Raw genomic sequence first — 17,430 nt, 5'->3', positions numbered from 1 at the left:
ACGAGATAAGGAAATAAGAATGAGCGAATGCAGAAATAGAATATGAGGCTCAGAGAGAGGGAGGGAAAGAAGGAAGAGACGAAAGAGAAGAAAATGAAGAAAGCAGACGAGGAGGAGCTCGAGAGAGAATGTGAAATAGACGAAAATAAGAAGGAGAGAAAGGAGCGGCGTGCCAGAAGGAGAGCAGGTGCAAACTTGGCCTGTCAGGAAGTCGCTTACAGCCTCGAGGACAAAAGCTTCCCGAGGGACTCGTGGTGCGAGCTCAGAGAACCGAGACACCCTGAGACACTCGTAGTCTCTTTTCTCTCTCTCCCTCTTTCTCTACATCACTTGTTTCTCTGCTTCCTCGCAGGACGGAAAATGGCTTGCTTCCATCCAGAGGCCACAACGAATGAGCTCAAGGGACGAGAAGAGAAGAAGAAGGGGAGGGCAAGGAATGGAGGAATAAAACAAGTGGATGCTGCGAAAGAGAGAAAGAGAGCAGAGATAACGCTCAGCGAGAAAAGAGGGTGATAGCCTAACTGTGAAATAACAGGGTAGCTTTATAGCGTACTCGTGAATTTGCAGCCTCGACACATCGCCCAAAACTTCGACCCTCTATACTCACTTTCTTAAAATACGATGAAAGTAGAAAGCAAGAAAGAGAGATGGAAAAAAAATCGAGATAAAAATGATGAAAGTACGTAGGAGAAAAAAAAACACTTTTTGCATCTCAATGATTAATTAAATTTAAATTAATCATTTAAATAGTGAGGTTTGAGGAGTCATTAGATTTTCGTCTCATCATCTGTTTTTATTATATTTGTTAAAAAATAAGAGTGAAACCGAAAGTTCATTGACACCGTTCAAATTAACGAGACCAGGATAACTTTCATTCACTCGTTTTTTCCTCGTCCAGCTTTTCTGTTAACATTACATTTCACGTTGCGCTCTAAAATGCCAAAAATGTTTAAAAGAAGATGATGAGTTGATTAAAAAATGTCGAAATTCCTGGTGACTCTTGTGACGATCAAAGGAACTCTACTACGAGCTCGCGATGTCAAATCCAGAGAGACCGTTGGTACGCGTCCACGGAATTCCGGAGCATCGAGTTTCTCCCGTAGTTCTCAAAATTGTAGGCAAAATCTTGCGATCTCTTGCTTTCGCGTGTCTGTTCTTATTTATAAATGTCGACAAGCTCACTCGACGTTGAGTTTCCTGTAAAAATAAAATTCAACCTACGAGAAGAGGCGACTACAAATTCTCAACATTTGTTGAAATAAATCTCAAATATTCATCACGAATAATGTTAACGAATATTCATTTATTAGTTAATGAAAAATGTCATGCATTTTTCACGTGCAGCTGGATATTTCTTCAAAAAATTATTTAAAAATTATCTCCCAATCGCTCTATGAATCCCAATATAAAATTCTTCGACGCTGACTCGATTGAGCAAAGGAAAAATCGTCACGACGTTGAGGTTAAAGTAGTTGGAAGAATTTACCATGCGAATGGTGAACAAACGTCTCACTTCGCTGAGAGGAATGAGTCAAAAGTTCTTCAAATCTTTTCTAGTGTAAAACAAACGTAGAAACGTCGTCACTCGTATTACACGGTCGTTTTCGTTTAATTTCCACATAAATAGGAAATGAATATTTATAGGGTCGTTTTGTATGTTTTTTTTCTCCTATTCCTCGGCCTCTAATTATACGGTTCGGTTTTCTATGCTCTACAAAATCATTTGAAGGCAGTGCTGAAGGAAAGGACCGAGGAATTTTTATTTTTTCATAGTACCATATCTGTATATACACGTTTATATGCATGAAAGAAATATCCTGACCTGGCCAGAGAAAATGCTGAGAATCCCAGAGAGACTTTTAAAAAATTCTCACGGTAAATCAGCGTTACAGGGGTGTGACGGGGTGATGTGTATGATTACACCCTGTCTCTTATGGACTATAAATCTCTCTGGACCAGCGGCTAAGCTGTCCATTTTTCTATAAATGTGCGAATCATCCTACAGGTATATTTGGAATATTAAATCTGCTTCACTGAGAACGTGGTGAATTTTAAAACGAAGTGACTTTCTCGAGGTTCGAATTGATTCAATCAATTATCCATCATGTTAATCCGATTCCTCTTTAATCATCATAAATTGATGTTTCTCATGAATCTATTAAAATGTAAAACAACTTTACGTCTCGTCGAATATAACGTTTTGTTAAAAGTTTAACTTCTCATTATTTTTACATATCAATTATTCTTGCTCTTTCTCACTATGATTTTATCTTCGTTCGACTTAATCATTATGGTTTGAACTGCAGCAAATGATTTTTTTTTCGTTTGGTGTTTCATCAACAAATGTTTTGGCTATGAAAGAGATCGCTCATTCTAAACAACACTCAACGTCAATTTTCCTCCGAGGGTCATCGGCCCGGGGGAGTTTATTAAACGCATTCCTAAGACGGCCAAGTCTTTTAAAATTGTTCTCTTAAAACAGGCTTGAGAAATCCTCCAACGCTAGGCGACTCAAAGTCTACTCTACGCTACATTATTCCTTTCTCTTTCTATCGCTCTTTCTCTTTTGAGACAAACGTTCAACCATTAGTGTAATAAAAGGGTTATCCCACCGAGCTGTCATGTATATACGACGATTCATATGCTCGCAGATGGGGAAGCCCCATAATTTTCGGAATCACATCGGCAGCAAACACGTGACCTTAGAATTTTGGAGAACGGGGAATTTGGTTGGAAAAAATCGTCGCATTTTTCTTCGATAAGAACGCTGAGAATTTGCTTTGAATGTTGAGAAAATAAAAGTAATGAATTTCTATTTTTATAGTAATCCGTTCAGGTTTTTCGAAAAATTTAACCCTCGATTATGTTTGAAACTCTCATACAAAACTCCATTTTTTAAAATTGATTAAGTGCTTTCATGGCAAAAAATGACAGCGAAAGCCAAAAGTTGATAATCTACAAATCGAACTGAATTCCCTTGATCGATTATGCAGTCGAGAAATCTCGGTAACTCGCTTCGTGCCCATTCTAGCGATATTCGATCGATACAAAATTACGTTCGCTTCAAATTTTTAGCTCTATGTTTATGGAAGCCCATGATTATGTCGAACAATGCGAGATTGAAATATCCAAAGAACGTTATTTAGTGGACAAATGGCCATGGAGTTTGAAAATTGGGCAAAAAATATTGGAATTTGTTGAATATGATATTTCTTCCACTGGATTATTGCTTACTAGACTGTGCCAGCGCTAAATAGCTTAGGATCGAGGAGTGTAGCTCGATCACCTACCAGCTTCATTTTGTACACCGAGCTCGGGACCACTCGGTCGTAATTCATTTTTTTACGAGAGCCCAGTTTCGTTCGAGACCCCGGAAAGAGGTTTCAGGCCACTGATTTATGGAGTAACGATTAAATGCAGCGGAATAGAGTCAAAGAGAGAGAGAGAGAGAGAGAGAGAGAGAGAGAGAGAGAGAGAGAGAGAGAGAAAGGAAAAGAGAAAGAGAGACAGAGAGAAAAATATAGTTCCTGTAAATTCACCTTTCTCTCTCGGCTTCAACAATGTATAAAGACAACGGGTTCTCTCGTCTCACCTCGACTATTCTATATTGTATCCAATCTAGGATATTCGAAATCTCTCGCTTGTCCGACGAGCAATGATATACGAGGGTCGTTTCGACGTTAAAATCTGTATATCGATACGTATTTTTACATTGTGTTTAAATATTCTTTGACCATCTTCTCAGAATTTAAAACCCCCCTGTATTCTCTTAAACTTTAATCTCCTTTTAATGAATAATAAAAACGAGAGTTATTCGCATGAAAAAAAATAATCAACAAAACCATTATGCCAACAAGCATTTCATTATTTTTTTTATTGTTCTCATATCGAGTATGATTTTTCCAACGAACTCTCCTTCGTTTTAACCTCTTTTCGATACTCCCTGCTTATTTGTGGCTAAGTGTCTAAAAAAATGAAGAATCAATCAACATAAATATTGTTTTTCATATCATATTCCAAAGGCTCAAAAAATACAGCAACATTTTCGATGAAGCATCCAATATCGTACACGTATCCTCTCAGTTCTCTCTCTCTCTCTCTCTCTCTCTCTCTCTGTGTATCTCTTTATATCGAAGCGATTTCGATCAGCTTCACCAGGATAATTCACCTGTCGCGATATTTCATTGGCGGTGCACGCGCTCCCTCGTCATCGTGATGTGCATTCATTATATGTAAAAAAAAGCCAATGCGCGTGTGTACATGTATGTGTATGGAAGAACAATCGTTGAGACGATTGAGGATGGCTGGGCGTAATGCAACATACTTTTTATGCATTTATTCAATTACCATAATTGCGTGATTATTCCGTCGGATGCTCTCCCATCATGGTCGCGATCGAGAGTCTCTTTCTGTTCTAGAAATACCTCTAACTCTCTATATTTGTATAAACATATATACAAAGTCCTGCAAACGTGTATGCGAATAATAATAATAATAAACATGAAAATGAGATTCAAAGAGCGAGAGAAAAACAATTCTAAAAAAAGCTACAAAGTACGTGCGTTTTAAATGACACGCGATAAAAAAATCTACATATCAGCTCGTGACGTTAACGATCAGACAACTTCCATCGCTTTATCTCTCGTTTTTTTATTTATTTTTTTTTTTTTTTTATTTTTTTTTCCCTTTTTCTTTTTTTTCTTTCTTTATTGGAATAGTAATGCCCTAATTCTTTGATATCATTCATTCAACTCAACGTGATTAGTGTAACATCCATTTTTATTCATGTTTATTATGTTTTTTTTGCTTCCAGGCAAATGGTGTCCGCGTAGAGAATGGAGCTCGCCACCGGACGCGCAAAGAGCAGCGAGTGACGCGGCGCGACGAGGCGTACTATATTCATCCGTATTTCTCGGCAGTCCTGGTAAGTTGCGAAAGAAAAAATTCTCTTTTACGAGGCATTAGTGAAGAACGAATTATTCAGCGGGCCAATTCGTCTCGTCAATTTGGACATAAGTATAAAATAATTCATAAAGAAATTGAAAAAATAGAAAAATTTTGACGTTAAAACGTATCAATGACTAGAAATTTTGAAATTTTTTTTTTTTACTCTCTTGATTTCTCGCATACGATCGTGCGTGATTACTCCTCGTTCGAGATGCGTTTTCACACAAAACGAGGGTGTGAATGACTCACTATTTACACGCATATATTCGTGTACGAGTGTATAACTGTATGCACGAATTGATGTATATAGGGCGTTATATATGATGTACGAGTAAACGTTAATGCTCACCAGTGGGAGGAGCGAGTCGTTTATAGCATAAACAACTTTTAATCGCTGCAACCCAGGCATTCGCGGCGTTGAATAAATATTGATATCGGGTGACGCTATACACCGCCAATCGGACGCTCGAGTTTATACGACGTGGCTTCACAAACTCTTCCCTCACTTTCAACTCCGCGTACGTCGCCCAGTGTTACTAATTTATCGGGTTCAAAATGTACGCCATATTTATACAAGATGAGTTCTTCCTCGAAGCGTACACTCGAATTGATTTTTTTTCACTCATTCGTCTGCGGCGCAGAGACGGATGGTAAATATAATTAATTGGGCGATTTTATATTTTAGCGTTGTCTCAAATTTTCGTTGATTTTTTATCAGACTTTGGCTCTGGTCAGTTTAAATTTTGTTTGAGGAGACATTATGGGGTCGAAAAAGCTGATTTTTTTTCTCGAGTATTCGAGCGAAGTTGTTTTTGATTTTACTGGGAACTCATCCATTTTTTGAGTCGAAAAAAAAGTGAAAAACACCGATTTGTCTTCTTGACGAGCGACGGCTGTTTCGTCATTGCTCGAAAAAATGATCGACCTTCGCTTGAAATCGCGTGTTTGTTATTTTTGGCGTCACGAAAAATCGCTGAAAATTTAAGAAACGAAAATTTACCGGTATTTTGATATAGAACAGTGATTTACGCGCAATGAAAATCCCTGACAAATCCGTTTTTCATTGCTTGGCAAAACGTTGGTGCGCGATGCCAATGTTACGAGCATGAATTTCGTGAAATAATTTTTTATTTTTCTGGACAACCGAAACCTCCTTTCATCTGCTCTATTTATTCATTAATCTTTGGTTCGGTACCATCAGATTTTTCATTGTGGAAAACAATATTGGATTTCTGTGTTGTCGAGAAAAGTGAAATAACGCGGAGGAGAGAAGATCGCGATGCGTGAGCCACGAAGGGCCGGCCCTCTCTCATTTTCTTCCTCCTCACTCGCGGCTCGTACGTTTTTTTCTGTTTTCTCTCATTGCCCACTTTCGTTGCACACACTTGCGTCGCTGCATTGCTCTCTTCGTCTCTTTCCCTTTCTATCTCGCGTGTTCAGAAAGATGGGGAAGGGAGGAAAATGGTGAGGTGTGTAACGCTAAGGGAGAAAAGGAGTAAAAAAAGCAGGGGAAAGAGAAAAAGAAGGAGCGAAAGAGCGGAGGAAGAGGACGAGAAAGGGGGGAAAAGAGGAAAAGAGAGGTTAACGCGCAAACCTGCAAAAGAGAGAGAGAGAGAGAGAGAGAAAAAAACATGGTCACCATAGCAACGTGGCGAGGCGGGAATGCGACGGTAACCATGGCAGCGAGGGTCACGGGGCTTCTCTCTTTCTCTCTCTCTCTCTCTCTCGCTCTCTTTCCCTTTATATCTCTCTTTCTCGCCCTCGGACCTCCTCGCGTACGATCCAACCTGTCCGTTCTCATCCATTCTCGGTGTGCACGGCCCACCGAGCTAGCTCGTCCTCCTCTTCGTCTTCTCTCTCACTCTTTTCTCTCATTTCTTTTCCTCTTTCCGTTCTTCTGCCTACGGAATTCCACGGACCCGAGAGACATCTCAAAATTGCGATCTTCTCATCTTCAACCCTTCGTCGGGGAAAAAAAACGAGTGAGAAAAAGTAGCAGGAATCCCGAAAATGAACGGGGAACAGCGGAAGTGAAAAATGACTAAAGTGATCAGACAATTCGAACCGTAGCGAGTTATCCGTTGAATCCCACCAACACGATTTTACAAACTTTCTACACATTTTCGCGTTCTTGATTTCTCAAGCCGACATGAATTTTTCCATTCTAAAGTTTTCCAAGTGTATTTATCATCGTAAGAATGTTAATTGTTCCAAAATGAATCGGCGATATTTCGTCCGATGATGATCAATCATAATGTGTGTTTTTTTTTTATTGTTTTTTTTTTTATTTCCTCTGAATCCAACTTGAGTGACTTAACCTAATGAGAATGGAGGTTTATACGACGTGGCCACGTGCCCTGCGTCACTCCGCATCAAGATCTCGTTTGCTTCCAATCGATCTTCCAATCGCGAATGCCAATAAATCGATGATTTTCTAGAGCCCGTTCGAGACTCAACGGTTCAAAGAATAGCAGCAAATACATTTTGAATAAATACGAATTCGAAGAGATCCGTCATTTTTAAAACTCTTCTATCCACCCTGAAATTCCAAGAAACTAAATCATTCTCCGTCGCCGGAGTACGCGTTATAAATTCCGCTAGTAAAAAATACACCGAAACCGAGTGCGGAGGTCACTTGTAAAAGCAAGGGTCTGAGGAAAGGAGCAGGGGGCTGGAGCAAAACGAATTAGGACGAGAGAGGCCACAAACAAATTCGTTGAAATTTTCCTCGAAAAGCCACGAACACGAGCTGCTACAGTATGTGGGATGAGAAGAGATCTCGTTACGTTACGCAACACCCTTTGAAACAAATATATATACGAAATGGTGAGTCCTCAAAAGAGTGAGGGGGAAAGAGGAAAAGAGAGTGAGAGGGGGGAGGAGGTCGAGGATAGAAGCCTCGACCGAGCATATAACGCGGTCTCTTCTCGCTTCGTTTTCGTATCCAGAGCAAAAGCTCTTCCATTGCAAAATGGTCCGCAGGAGCGACAAAGCACGAGGATGTCCATCGCGAAACGTCCAAGATAAAAAGAGACGGAGAAATGTGGAGATGAAGATAGGAACGAGAGTGGAAATTCTCTCGGTTTTGGTTTTTCGTGAATTTCGCACACACGTCATGTCCTTCCGTACCAGAAAGAGGGAGAGAGAGAAAGTGTTCTTTTCTCTCTCTCTCTCTTCTTCTCTTCGCAATCCACCATTTTCCTATGTGCATACATTCGTGTACGTTCGTATGGCGTGTAGTGTGAGAAAAGGAACAAAATACGCTTATACGCGTGTGCACGTGTATTCGTTCGTATTCTCATTCTCTCGTCGTAACGTAAGGGTTGCGAAGCTTTTATCTATGGATATACGTTTGTATATGAACGTACATTCACAGGTTAAGGGTGAGAGAGAAAGAGTTTAAAACCCCTCGAGGCTTGAGGTCCGGGGCCCTGGTTAGATTTATCGGATGTTTTGGTTGGCAGCCATTGTTCGTTCGCCTTCTCGCTCTGTACACTCTCTTTCACTCATTTTTGTTTTCCCTTCTCGCTCTCCTTTCTCACCCATCTTTTGTCCAGCTATATGGAGCAGTCGAACAAAGTGCATGTCCAACATTGCTTTTTTAAGCGCATTTTTCGCTCCGTTTTACCCTGAAATTTAAACGTGAAATCGAATGGAGTCTATTTATCGAAACACAATCGTCGTTGGCTGCTCATTATTCCACTCGACGATTCAACTTGGAATGTTATTGTGAGCACTATTTGCCCTGGAAAATTCTCTTTCTGCATATTCACCGATCGCTCCATTCTTAACGTTCTCGCCGATCATCACCGTTCGCCGTTTTTCTTTCCACCTCATTCGAGTCTTGGTCATCATCTTCAAATTGTACGAATGATTTTGCGTGATCAAGAACAGTCCACTTTCCTCAGCATCGTTTGTTAAATTGCCACAATCCTCCGGTCCGCCCAGTTTTTTAATCACAAACCGAAGATCCAATAGCCAGCGATGAAAAGAGTCAAAATTCGCAATTTATCGCGCCCACCGCAACACTTGCGTCTCTTCGGCTCTCGAGACTCGTTGTATGGTCTGGAGCGAAGAATTTTTTTCGGTACCGCGGCGTGGCTATGCTTACCCAGCACACGACGTGTTCTTCGATTAGCAGGCAACCGACCCGACCGTGACCTCACAGCATCCCTCTCGTCTCTCATTCCCCTCGACACTCTCTCTCTCTCTCTTTTTCTTCCTCTCTCAAAGATTCTTCTCGGCATATAACTGTATTTATCGTTATATACGAAATTCTCTCGTCTTCTTCCTCCATATATATTCCTATCCTTCTCTTTCTTTCAACCTCTTGGTCGTCCTCCATCTCGCGGCACTGATTGGACGATCCATCACCGCAAGGTTTCTCTCCTCGTGAGCTCTTTTCCCATCTCCTCTCACTCTTTCTTACTCTGTGCTCTTCCCCCTCTCCCTCTCTCTCTCTTTCATTTTCTTTTCTCCTTTTTTCTCTTACATTTCATTTTGCTTCATCTCTCGATCTCGATTCTCGATCCTCGCAATTTTCTATGTCCTTATCGTTTTTTCCTGCACCGATACAAAGTCTCGTTCTCTGTTTCGTATTAAGCGCTGTCGAAATGCGAGAATGTCTGAATTTTCGTTTTATTTTACTTTTGAATAAAAGCTCAATTGTATCTCGAGAAATTTTGGGAAAATTGTGTTTCTCAATGGGGCTGATGATCCCTTGCAAAGATATACCATGTGCACGTAAGCGTTCGGCAAATCTGCAGGCATTCATTAGTTCCTTATTCAAAGAAAAGGCAGCGATAGTTCCGGGCTTTCCGTACAATCGTAACCGTGAAATATACGCGAAAGGTAGAATAAAAAGGTCGCAAGTGTGAAAAGTAGCGCGATGAAAATGGAGAATTTTGTGCCCTTTTGTGATTGAGAATCGGAAGTGAATGTATGGCGAAGCTTGGGGGGAGGGCTTGTGCAAAGCACAAAGCTCTGTCGCTCGGAACAATGAAAGCCGCGCAGATTTCATGAAGCTCCATACGCGGGAGTGCGCTCGAGAGGATGTATGAAGTTGCGGGAGCTCAAAGGGGGAGGCTTTTTCGAGATACAGACCTATACATAAACGCAGAAATATATCTACATGCATGAGAGGAAGCTTTGGCCAATGTACGTTCGTTTTCTGTCCCTCTAAACCCTTTCACTCTCGCCCTCGCAGAGCCTTGTTCCACCTTCGTCATCCCTCCAACTCCCACCCCCGCAAATGCTCTGTCATTTTCTCAGTGTGTAATATTCATATGTGTTGAATATATTAATGCCTGAGGAGAGATATATGTAAAACTCTCCACCCTGGAAAATATACGGTGCCTGCTCCTGCCCCCACTCTCCTCTATCTCTGCTCTGTTCTCCCTCCCGTAAGTACCAGCACGCTGCAATATTAGTGAAACGTGTCTCTGAGCGAAGCATGTGCGACTGTGATATTAAACAGCACCCGTCGGTGCATCTGCGCACCAATCCCATCCTCTCCATTCCTCTCTCTCTCTGCTCTCGGCCTCCTCCCCCCGCATTCTCGTTTCCACTATTCCGCTCTTCTCCGTCTTCTTTTTCCGCACTTTCAATCCTTCCCTCCAACCATCCACTCGTCCAATATTCACATGTTACTTTGACTCCGTATATTACCCTTTATTTCTCCATCGCAGGCACACACCTTGAAACGAGAAAAAGTCCTCAGGCTAGTGACGACGTTAAGATTTTTTCGTAGTATTGATAAAGCCAAAATGGCAGACTGAGTCCGATTCGAAATGTTCAATTCTCGTGAATTTAGAGGCAAAAAATCGAGATCGAGGAGTCTCGCTTGCCGTTCCCGAAGAATTTTCATCTCCATAATCAGCGATCAAGATACGAACAAAAATGTCAAGAATAAAAGTGATTTACACGAGCAGCTTCCCAGCAATCCTCGGTGCTGCTCCTTTCCTTTTCTCACACAAGTGACGTCTCCCCGTGCCTACCAAAAGAAAAGAAAGAAAGGAAACAACAACATCCCATACTTGAAAAAATGGTGGCCCGGGATCTCAGGAGATATGCCCGGACAAAACGAAACGACGGAATAATTAAAATGCGGTATTTACGGAGGGATCCCCACGCTTGGTATCCCGCTGGGCATGCGCGTTACGAATGATAGCCTCAGCTATATACGCATACAAGTATCTGTACAACCATACAATCAAATGGATGCGCCTATATACGTATAGAAAAATGCGGAAAGTACACGCTCATGGACGTACAAGGGTGAACGAAAGAAGGAAAAGAAGAAAAATAATAAGCAGCAAAACTCCGCGGGGGGAGGAGAAGCAGGATGAGAGAGAAATGGAAAAATGAGAAACCGAGAACGTTGCGACCACACGCACACGCACATATAACTTGCTATATAAATGTCCGTATGTACGCGACATGCATGTATGTGCGTACGTACATTTCCATATGTATAGAGGTTATGAAGAGGTCGCGGGTATGAGGAAATGACGAGAAATTGAGAATACAAAGAGGAAGATAGAGAGAAGTGGAAAAAAAATGCAGATATTCATATTTTTTATACGTACCCGAAGCTATGTAATGGACGATAGGAGAGAAAAAAGCATAAAAACGTTGGCAGAAGTGGAACAAGGAGAAATAATAAAAACGAAGAAAGATGCAGGATGGGAAGAGAAAAAAAGGTTAGGGGTTGGTAGAGTGCACGGTTCACTAGATGGTTCCGGCCACCCGCTAACCCTCGAGAGAAAAGTATAGTTCGGTTTTCGGGGACAGGGGGTAGGAAAGCACGCTACAACGTGGCCGCGCGTGTACTGTTCGAGGATGTGAGCGTTACCAAAACGTACGAGCCAGCAGGCTCGGGGGAAGTCTCGCGGGTTTCGGGCGTCCCGCGTACAACGCACACGAGGCCTCAGCATCCCAATAGCAGAGGAAGCCCGCGAGAGCGAGAGAGAAGACGAACAGCCCCAGACCCTGCAGCTGTCAAACGCAGGCCGAATCTTCTTCTGCTCGTGACAGCCTGGAAATGAAGAGAGTGCCCTACGTACCGTATCCTCTACCTAACTCTCGCTGCCTTTCTCTCTCTTCCTCTTTTTCTCTTTCCATTCTGGAGAGGGGAACGCGATGCTGTGCCAGAGATTTAACTCCGATTCTCCGGCAAACTGTATCTCCCCGTATTTATCGATGCACCCAATATCTCGGTGTTTTGTTCGTTTTGAGAAAACCATTTTCTTTATAAACTCCGTCTTGAGGCCGTTTTATGATCTCGTGGAATTCTAACTTTCGATATTTATCAATGGGACAAGAGGAAAGCAGAATGATGGTATTTCATTGTCTCAGAACCTCGTCGGAGTATTTTTCAGGTGGCAATGTTTTCGTCCTTTCGTTTGTGCCCTGCTAATTCAACACTAGCACGTGTCTCGGGCATCGGATGACATTTAAGAAAGATTTTGTAAACACGTTCTTCCGTCGTTCATCGTGTTATTAGCTCGAATTATGCAACAGTGAAAAGTATATAGAAAAGGTATTGATGAAAACAATAAAAAAAAAAAAATGAGAAAGAGGGTGGAGGATAGAGAAAAGCGAATGAATGAGAAACGAATCTTTGTCTTGGATATTTCAAGGGTGTTGCCCTTTAAGTTTGTATTGAGCATCGCCTGCCTCTCCCCTTACCCTCCAACCGTCTCTTATTCATCCGATGATTACATGGCGTTTTTTCCTTATGATCATTAGCACAATTATTATTGTGCTCACTCGAACAACAATGAGCACGAGTCAGTGTCGGGGCAGTCCAAGGAGCTCAGGACAATAGGAAATATTGAGTTTACCTTTAGGTCCGCGTGAGAGAGGCCGAAGTGGGTAAAGGTTCGCGGGGCATCCATCCTTCGGAGAAAGATACGATATAATAGTTAGTTGCTCTGCGACGTAGTCATTGCATGCTGCGATAGGAAGAAAGGAGAAAAAAACAAGGAAAAAGGACAATAGAAAGGGCGTAACTGACGGTGCATTAAAGTCAACGGAACACGACGACTTCAGACCTTTCCTTTCCGTGAATCGATGCAGTCGAATACAAAAGGAAAAGATTACTAATGAATAATTGAACCTGCGCGAATCTCTCTCTCTCTCTCTCTCTACGTTATTGGACGAAGGGAATCGACCTGTGTAGGTGTTCCCGTGTGTGAGAAACGACATTAAATCCATACTGTCTTTCCACTTTTCTCGATCGATCGAACGCGCGCGCTCTCCTTAATAGACTTCGACTCGCTTGACCTGGGCGTTGTTTATAACAAAAGAGAAAAACAGGAAAAACGATTGTTATCTCGCGGAGCAAGCTCACGACCAACTTTTTATCCCTTTTCATATTTCATACACGCTGCGGCGCACCAATCGTTATTCACAATAATGTGTCAATTGATATATATACCGAATACAAATAGCGGATCTCAATTAAGATTGTAACAAAAATGCGAGCACAATTCATCCGAAATGTTTTATAGTCGAGGTACGCGTGTCTGATCAATTCTTTCCTTTTCTACTGCTCCATAAGCTACTTCTCGCTTCCTCTCTCTCTCTCTCTCTCTCTCTCTCTCTCTCTCTCTCTCTCTCTCTCTCTCTCTCTTTCTCTAGCTCCTTTTTCAAGCAAGATTTATCCCGCGAATACGATCTCAACTGCATTCAAGCGTCATTTCGCGTTACGCAATTCCACTTCCGTCTACATTCGTGTTTATGTGCCAAAAGTATTTTAAAGTGAGAATAATAGTTGCTCGGATACGCAGAGCTCGAGGCTTATCGACGTATGTAGTACAAATGTTTTTCTTTTTTTACCACCACCGATCCCTTTCACTCTCGTTTCGCTCTCTATTATAGAGTCGACATTATCGTTTACTCTCATACTTTCCTACGTGTCATTATCATTTTTCATCATCATTCATAGTCCGTTACATGAAATAGTATTGTTTTTTATTTTCGTCAAGATCCATTCGAATATTTTCTATCCCTGCACTGATTTATTGCATCTGAAAACAAAATCTTATCAGTGATTTTCTTATCTTCTCGTGTTTCTGTACTCGATCACGTTGTTTCACACTCAAAAGTATAAATTCGTGTTCTCCATCGCGTATTCGAAGAATAATAATTTATTCATAATTCTCATAATAAATTCAATAAAATTTCTTTTACAATTTATTTATATGAATTAAATAATAAATATATTCGCTCCATGTTGCAAGTTGCAATTCTCACTGCAATCTGTCACATCGATTTTTTCTCACACTCTTCGTTCCCACTCGGCTCATTCTTTTTTTTCCTCCTCGTGCATACGTTCCTGAGTTATTTTTATAGTTGAGTTTTCCGGCAGTGTTTTCGTGCTCACTGGCACTGTTGATTTTGCAGCGTGCAGAATTTTGCAAGCCACAAATAAATAAGTCCATTAGTCCTGGCGCCATGGGAGTTGTTTCGCACTGTAACAATAATCCACGCTCCTTTGGTAATCCGATCCGTATCGTAAATCCTGAAGTTCACTTCTGAGGTGTGCAAGATACTTGGCTTGTGAATTTTTGAAAAAAACTTTCTGCAAAAAAACTATTGGAGGATTTTCTCTGAAGAATATCGTGATCTACTTATCCAGCAAATTTTGCATGGGTGCTTTGAAACACTCGGAATATATCGAAGCCGGTGTACGCGTGCTTTGAAGTTGTATTACTCGATCTGTTTACATCTTCTTCACACGAGAGCGTCATATTCAATGCTGCTACGTATCGCACTCTCTCCGAGTTCACTTTGATATTACGGAGCGTACGCCATGTTATTGTGGGCTGTTACATTCGGTCGAACAAGGCAGCGTCTAGAGCGCAACGCTATCAGTTTCCGTCTGACAATGCTCCGCTTCTCAACTGATCTCTTCGTCCTTGTAATCATTCACTGCGTCCCAGTCAATCTTTCTCGCAATCTTTCCTTCTCTCTTGTTTATATTCTTGAATTTATTATAACTTTTTCACTGGCTCGGTGGGCTTGTTGCTGGATCGTTCGACCGAAAATACTCCATCGATCTCAATTGCGAGCAAAAATTCTCCAAAACAAGACAGACGAGTACAAATTTTATTTTGATAAATAAAAAGAAAACTACGAAGCGATTGGATTTTTTGTCCTTAGCCAGACAAAGTTCATGCGTTTTAGGTTTCTTTGAAAATCTATAATGGCTCATCTTGTAATTGAGACGTCCAAGAAAGCAGGCTCACTGGCACGAGAGCGAGTGAAATGGAAAAGAGAACCGAAGAAAGAAAGAGAGAGGACGAGCATAGGAGCACAAATTATTATGCCAGAAGGGCCTCGGGGTCTTCTTATCTTACTGTCGGCTTGTTTCTCACCCCGCCTATTAGTTCCTCTGTGTCCCTCCCGAAGAATCTATACCCACCTTCTCCGATACTTTCTTTCAAGAGCCTCGTCGTTCGTGTCTCACTCGGTCGACGTCGTGTGCCGATCTTTACTTTTTGCACGATCTGTATAATGCTTCTCTCTCTCTCTCTCTCTCTCTCTCTCTCTCTCTCTCTCCTTTTTCCAAGTGCAAAACACCGTATCGTACGCGTGTGTATATACATGCACGTCCACCCACAGAGATGTTGAGGATGAGAAGAACGCCGCAGTACCGCAAAGTCCCATCAGAGGTCTCTGCACCTCGCGTGAAATACTGCGACTCGATTTCAACACCTCAGGGCTCGTTAATTAGCGCTCATGGGCTCCGGCTTGGTCATCTTACTCTCTCCCTTTTTCCTCTGCCTCCTCTTTTCGTCTCTCTTCCTTCTCGGTGACTCGACTTTTACTCGCCTCATTCTCATTCTCTCTTTTTCCCTCCATACACAGCATCCTCCAATTCGGCTTTAATTATACGCGAGAGGCGATACTTTGGCCACACGCGTGCACGGTTCCGCATTTCGTTGAACGTCACTGTAATCGTGTTCCACATTATTAATCCGCATTTTATAATTATTTATTATCCGTACGAGGACCAAAAAATCAGGAACTTACAATCGAATATTTTATCATTCTCCGCAGTGAATTCTTCGACTATACAATTCGCGTTTTCATTTCCCTTCCGCAATAATTCCCGGTGCTGCCTGTAGTAAAAAGTCAAAACAAAAGGACATCGACAAAGAGTACCCGGTTGTTTGTTATTCCGGGATTTAATTGCCGGAGATCTGTAATGAGAGAGAAAGAATAGTGGCGCGTGTGGCGATCAGCAGATGAGAACTGGCTCGAGGGGTCGATGCAGAACGATTTCGCGAAGGGTGCGTTCTGCCTGGTCTACTTCAGGGTGGTTTATAAGTCCCTACTATTTATATATATATATATAAATAGAGACCAGGGGTGTGTATACATGCGGAACGTACTCGAGAAGCGAGAAGGGCGTCGACGAGAGCCGCACTCGACTGGAGCACCCACAACAGATTGCCAGGAGGAGAGAAACAATGCAGCACACACAGAGTATTCGCGATTTCGCGGCTTGCCCGCACGCAAGCAACCATTTACGCACGACAGAGATACCAGACCGATATATATACGCGCGTACCGCTCTCTCTCCCTGCCACATCTCATACATACATAGATTTAGACGCAGGTTTGCCCCAGGCGCCACTCTTCAGCGAATAAAATCCCCTGTAGGCCTCTCGAGTGAAAGAAGGGAAGAAGAAAGAGCCTGTTGTTGAGGGCGTCGAGTTGGATGCTGTTTCCAAACATTCGCGTGCACTCACGATCTCGGTACACATGTGTCTCGATCCCGTGATAAATAGGATCGAATTTTCATTACAATTCGGTTAATTCTGTAGACTTTTATCGAATTCGATTTCATTGAGTTCGATGCTACTTTGAGATTGGAATTGTGGCTTTATTGATCTCTTAACTTCGGTGCTCCTCGAAAAATGTCAGATTTCGAAGATTTTTCGCGCGATAAACCGCGAGCGAATGAATTAGACTCGTCGGATTATGTGATGCGAGTTGAAATTCGAGACTCAGGCGAGCCTGAGTAAGAGAACGGAAAATGAATAATGCACGCGGATACATATATACGTACGCGGCGATTGGAATAAAACGTCTGATAAATCGAGCGTGTGGTACACATCACGCTGAGATGAAATTTGCAAAAATCGGCGGAACGTGATAGCGCGCGCGGCTCGAAACGGGGGGGTCCGAGGCCGCGGGGGCAACACCGCTTTATTTATATCGTGAGACTCGATATCACACGCGATTAAGGTGGATTGCGGAGTCACCGCGGGGAATCCGAGTAAGGCGCGCGACCCCTGCACCGATAATATGTAAAGTATCGGAGATATTATGTATTTATTATAAGCCTGAGAGTGTCGGGAGAAAGCGAGAGAGCGCGGGGAGGGGAGAGAGGGAGAAAGAACGTCGTGGATGTCGTGCGAAATTTGTCGACGTGCAACAGCACACGTTTGCTGTATTTATCAACATATT

General features: G+C 42.2%; 1 protein-coding gene across 8 annotated transcripts in view; it reads left to right on the top strand.

The window, feature by feature from the left end:
- The window catches only part of hth (homothorax), a 365,547-nt gene that overhangs the window by 186,439 nt on the left and 161,678 nt on the right, over positions 1 to 17,430 (top strand). For all 8 annotated transcript variants that reach the window (XM_043415959.1, XM_043415956.1, XM_043415958.1 and 5 more), the window contains one exon: positions 4,814 to 4,924. In XM_043415959.1, the coding sequence (XP_043271894.1) occupies positions 4,814 to 4,924 (111 nt within the window). The remainder of the gene's footprint in view (positions 1 to 4,813; positions 4,925 to 17,430) is intronic.

Source organism: Venturia canescens, chromosome 4, assembly GCF_019457755.1.
Source record: "Venturia canescens isolate UGA chromosome 4, ASM1945775v1, whole genome shotgun sequence".
NCBI lineage: Eukaryota > Metazoa > Arthropoda > Insecta > Hymenoptera > Ichneumonidae > Venturia > Venturia canescens.
The sequence above is the reverse complement of the archived record's forward strand: the minus strand, read 5'-3'. Positions and strand labels throughout refer to the sequence as shown.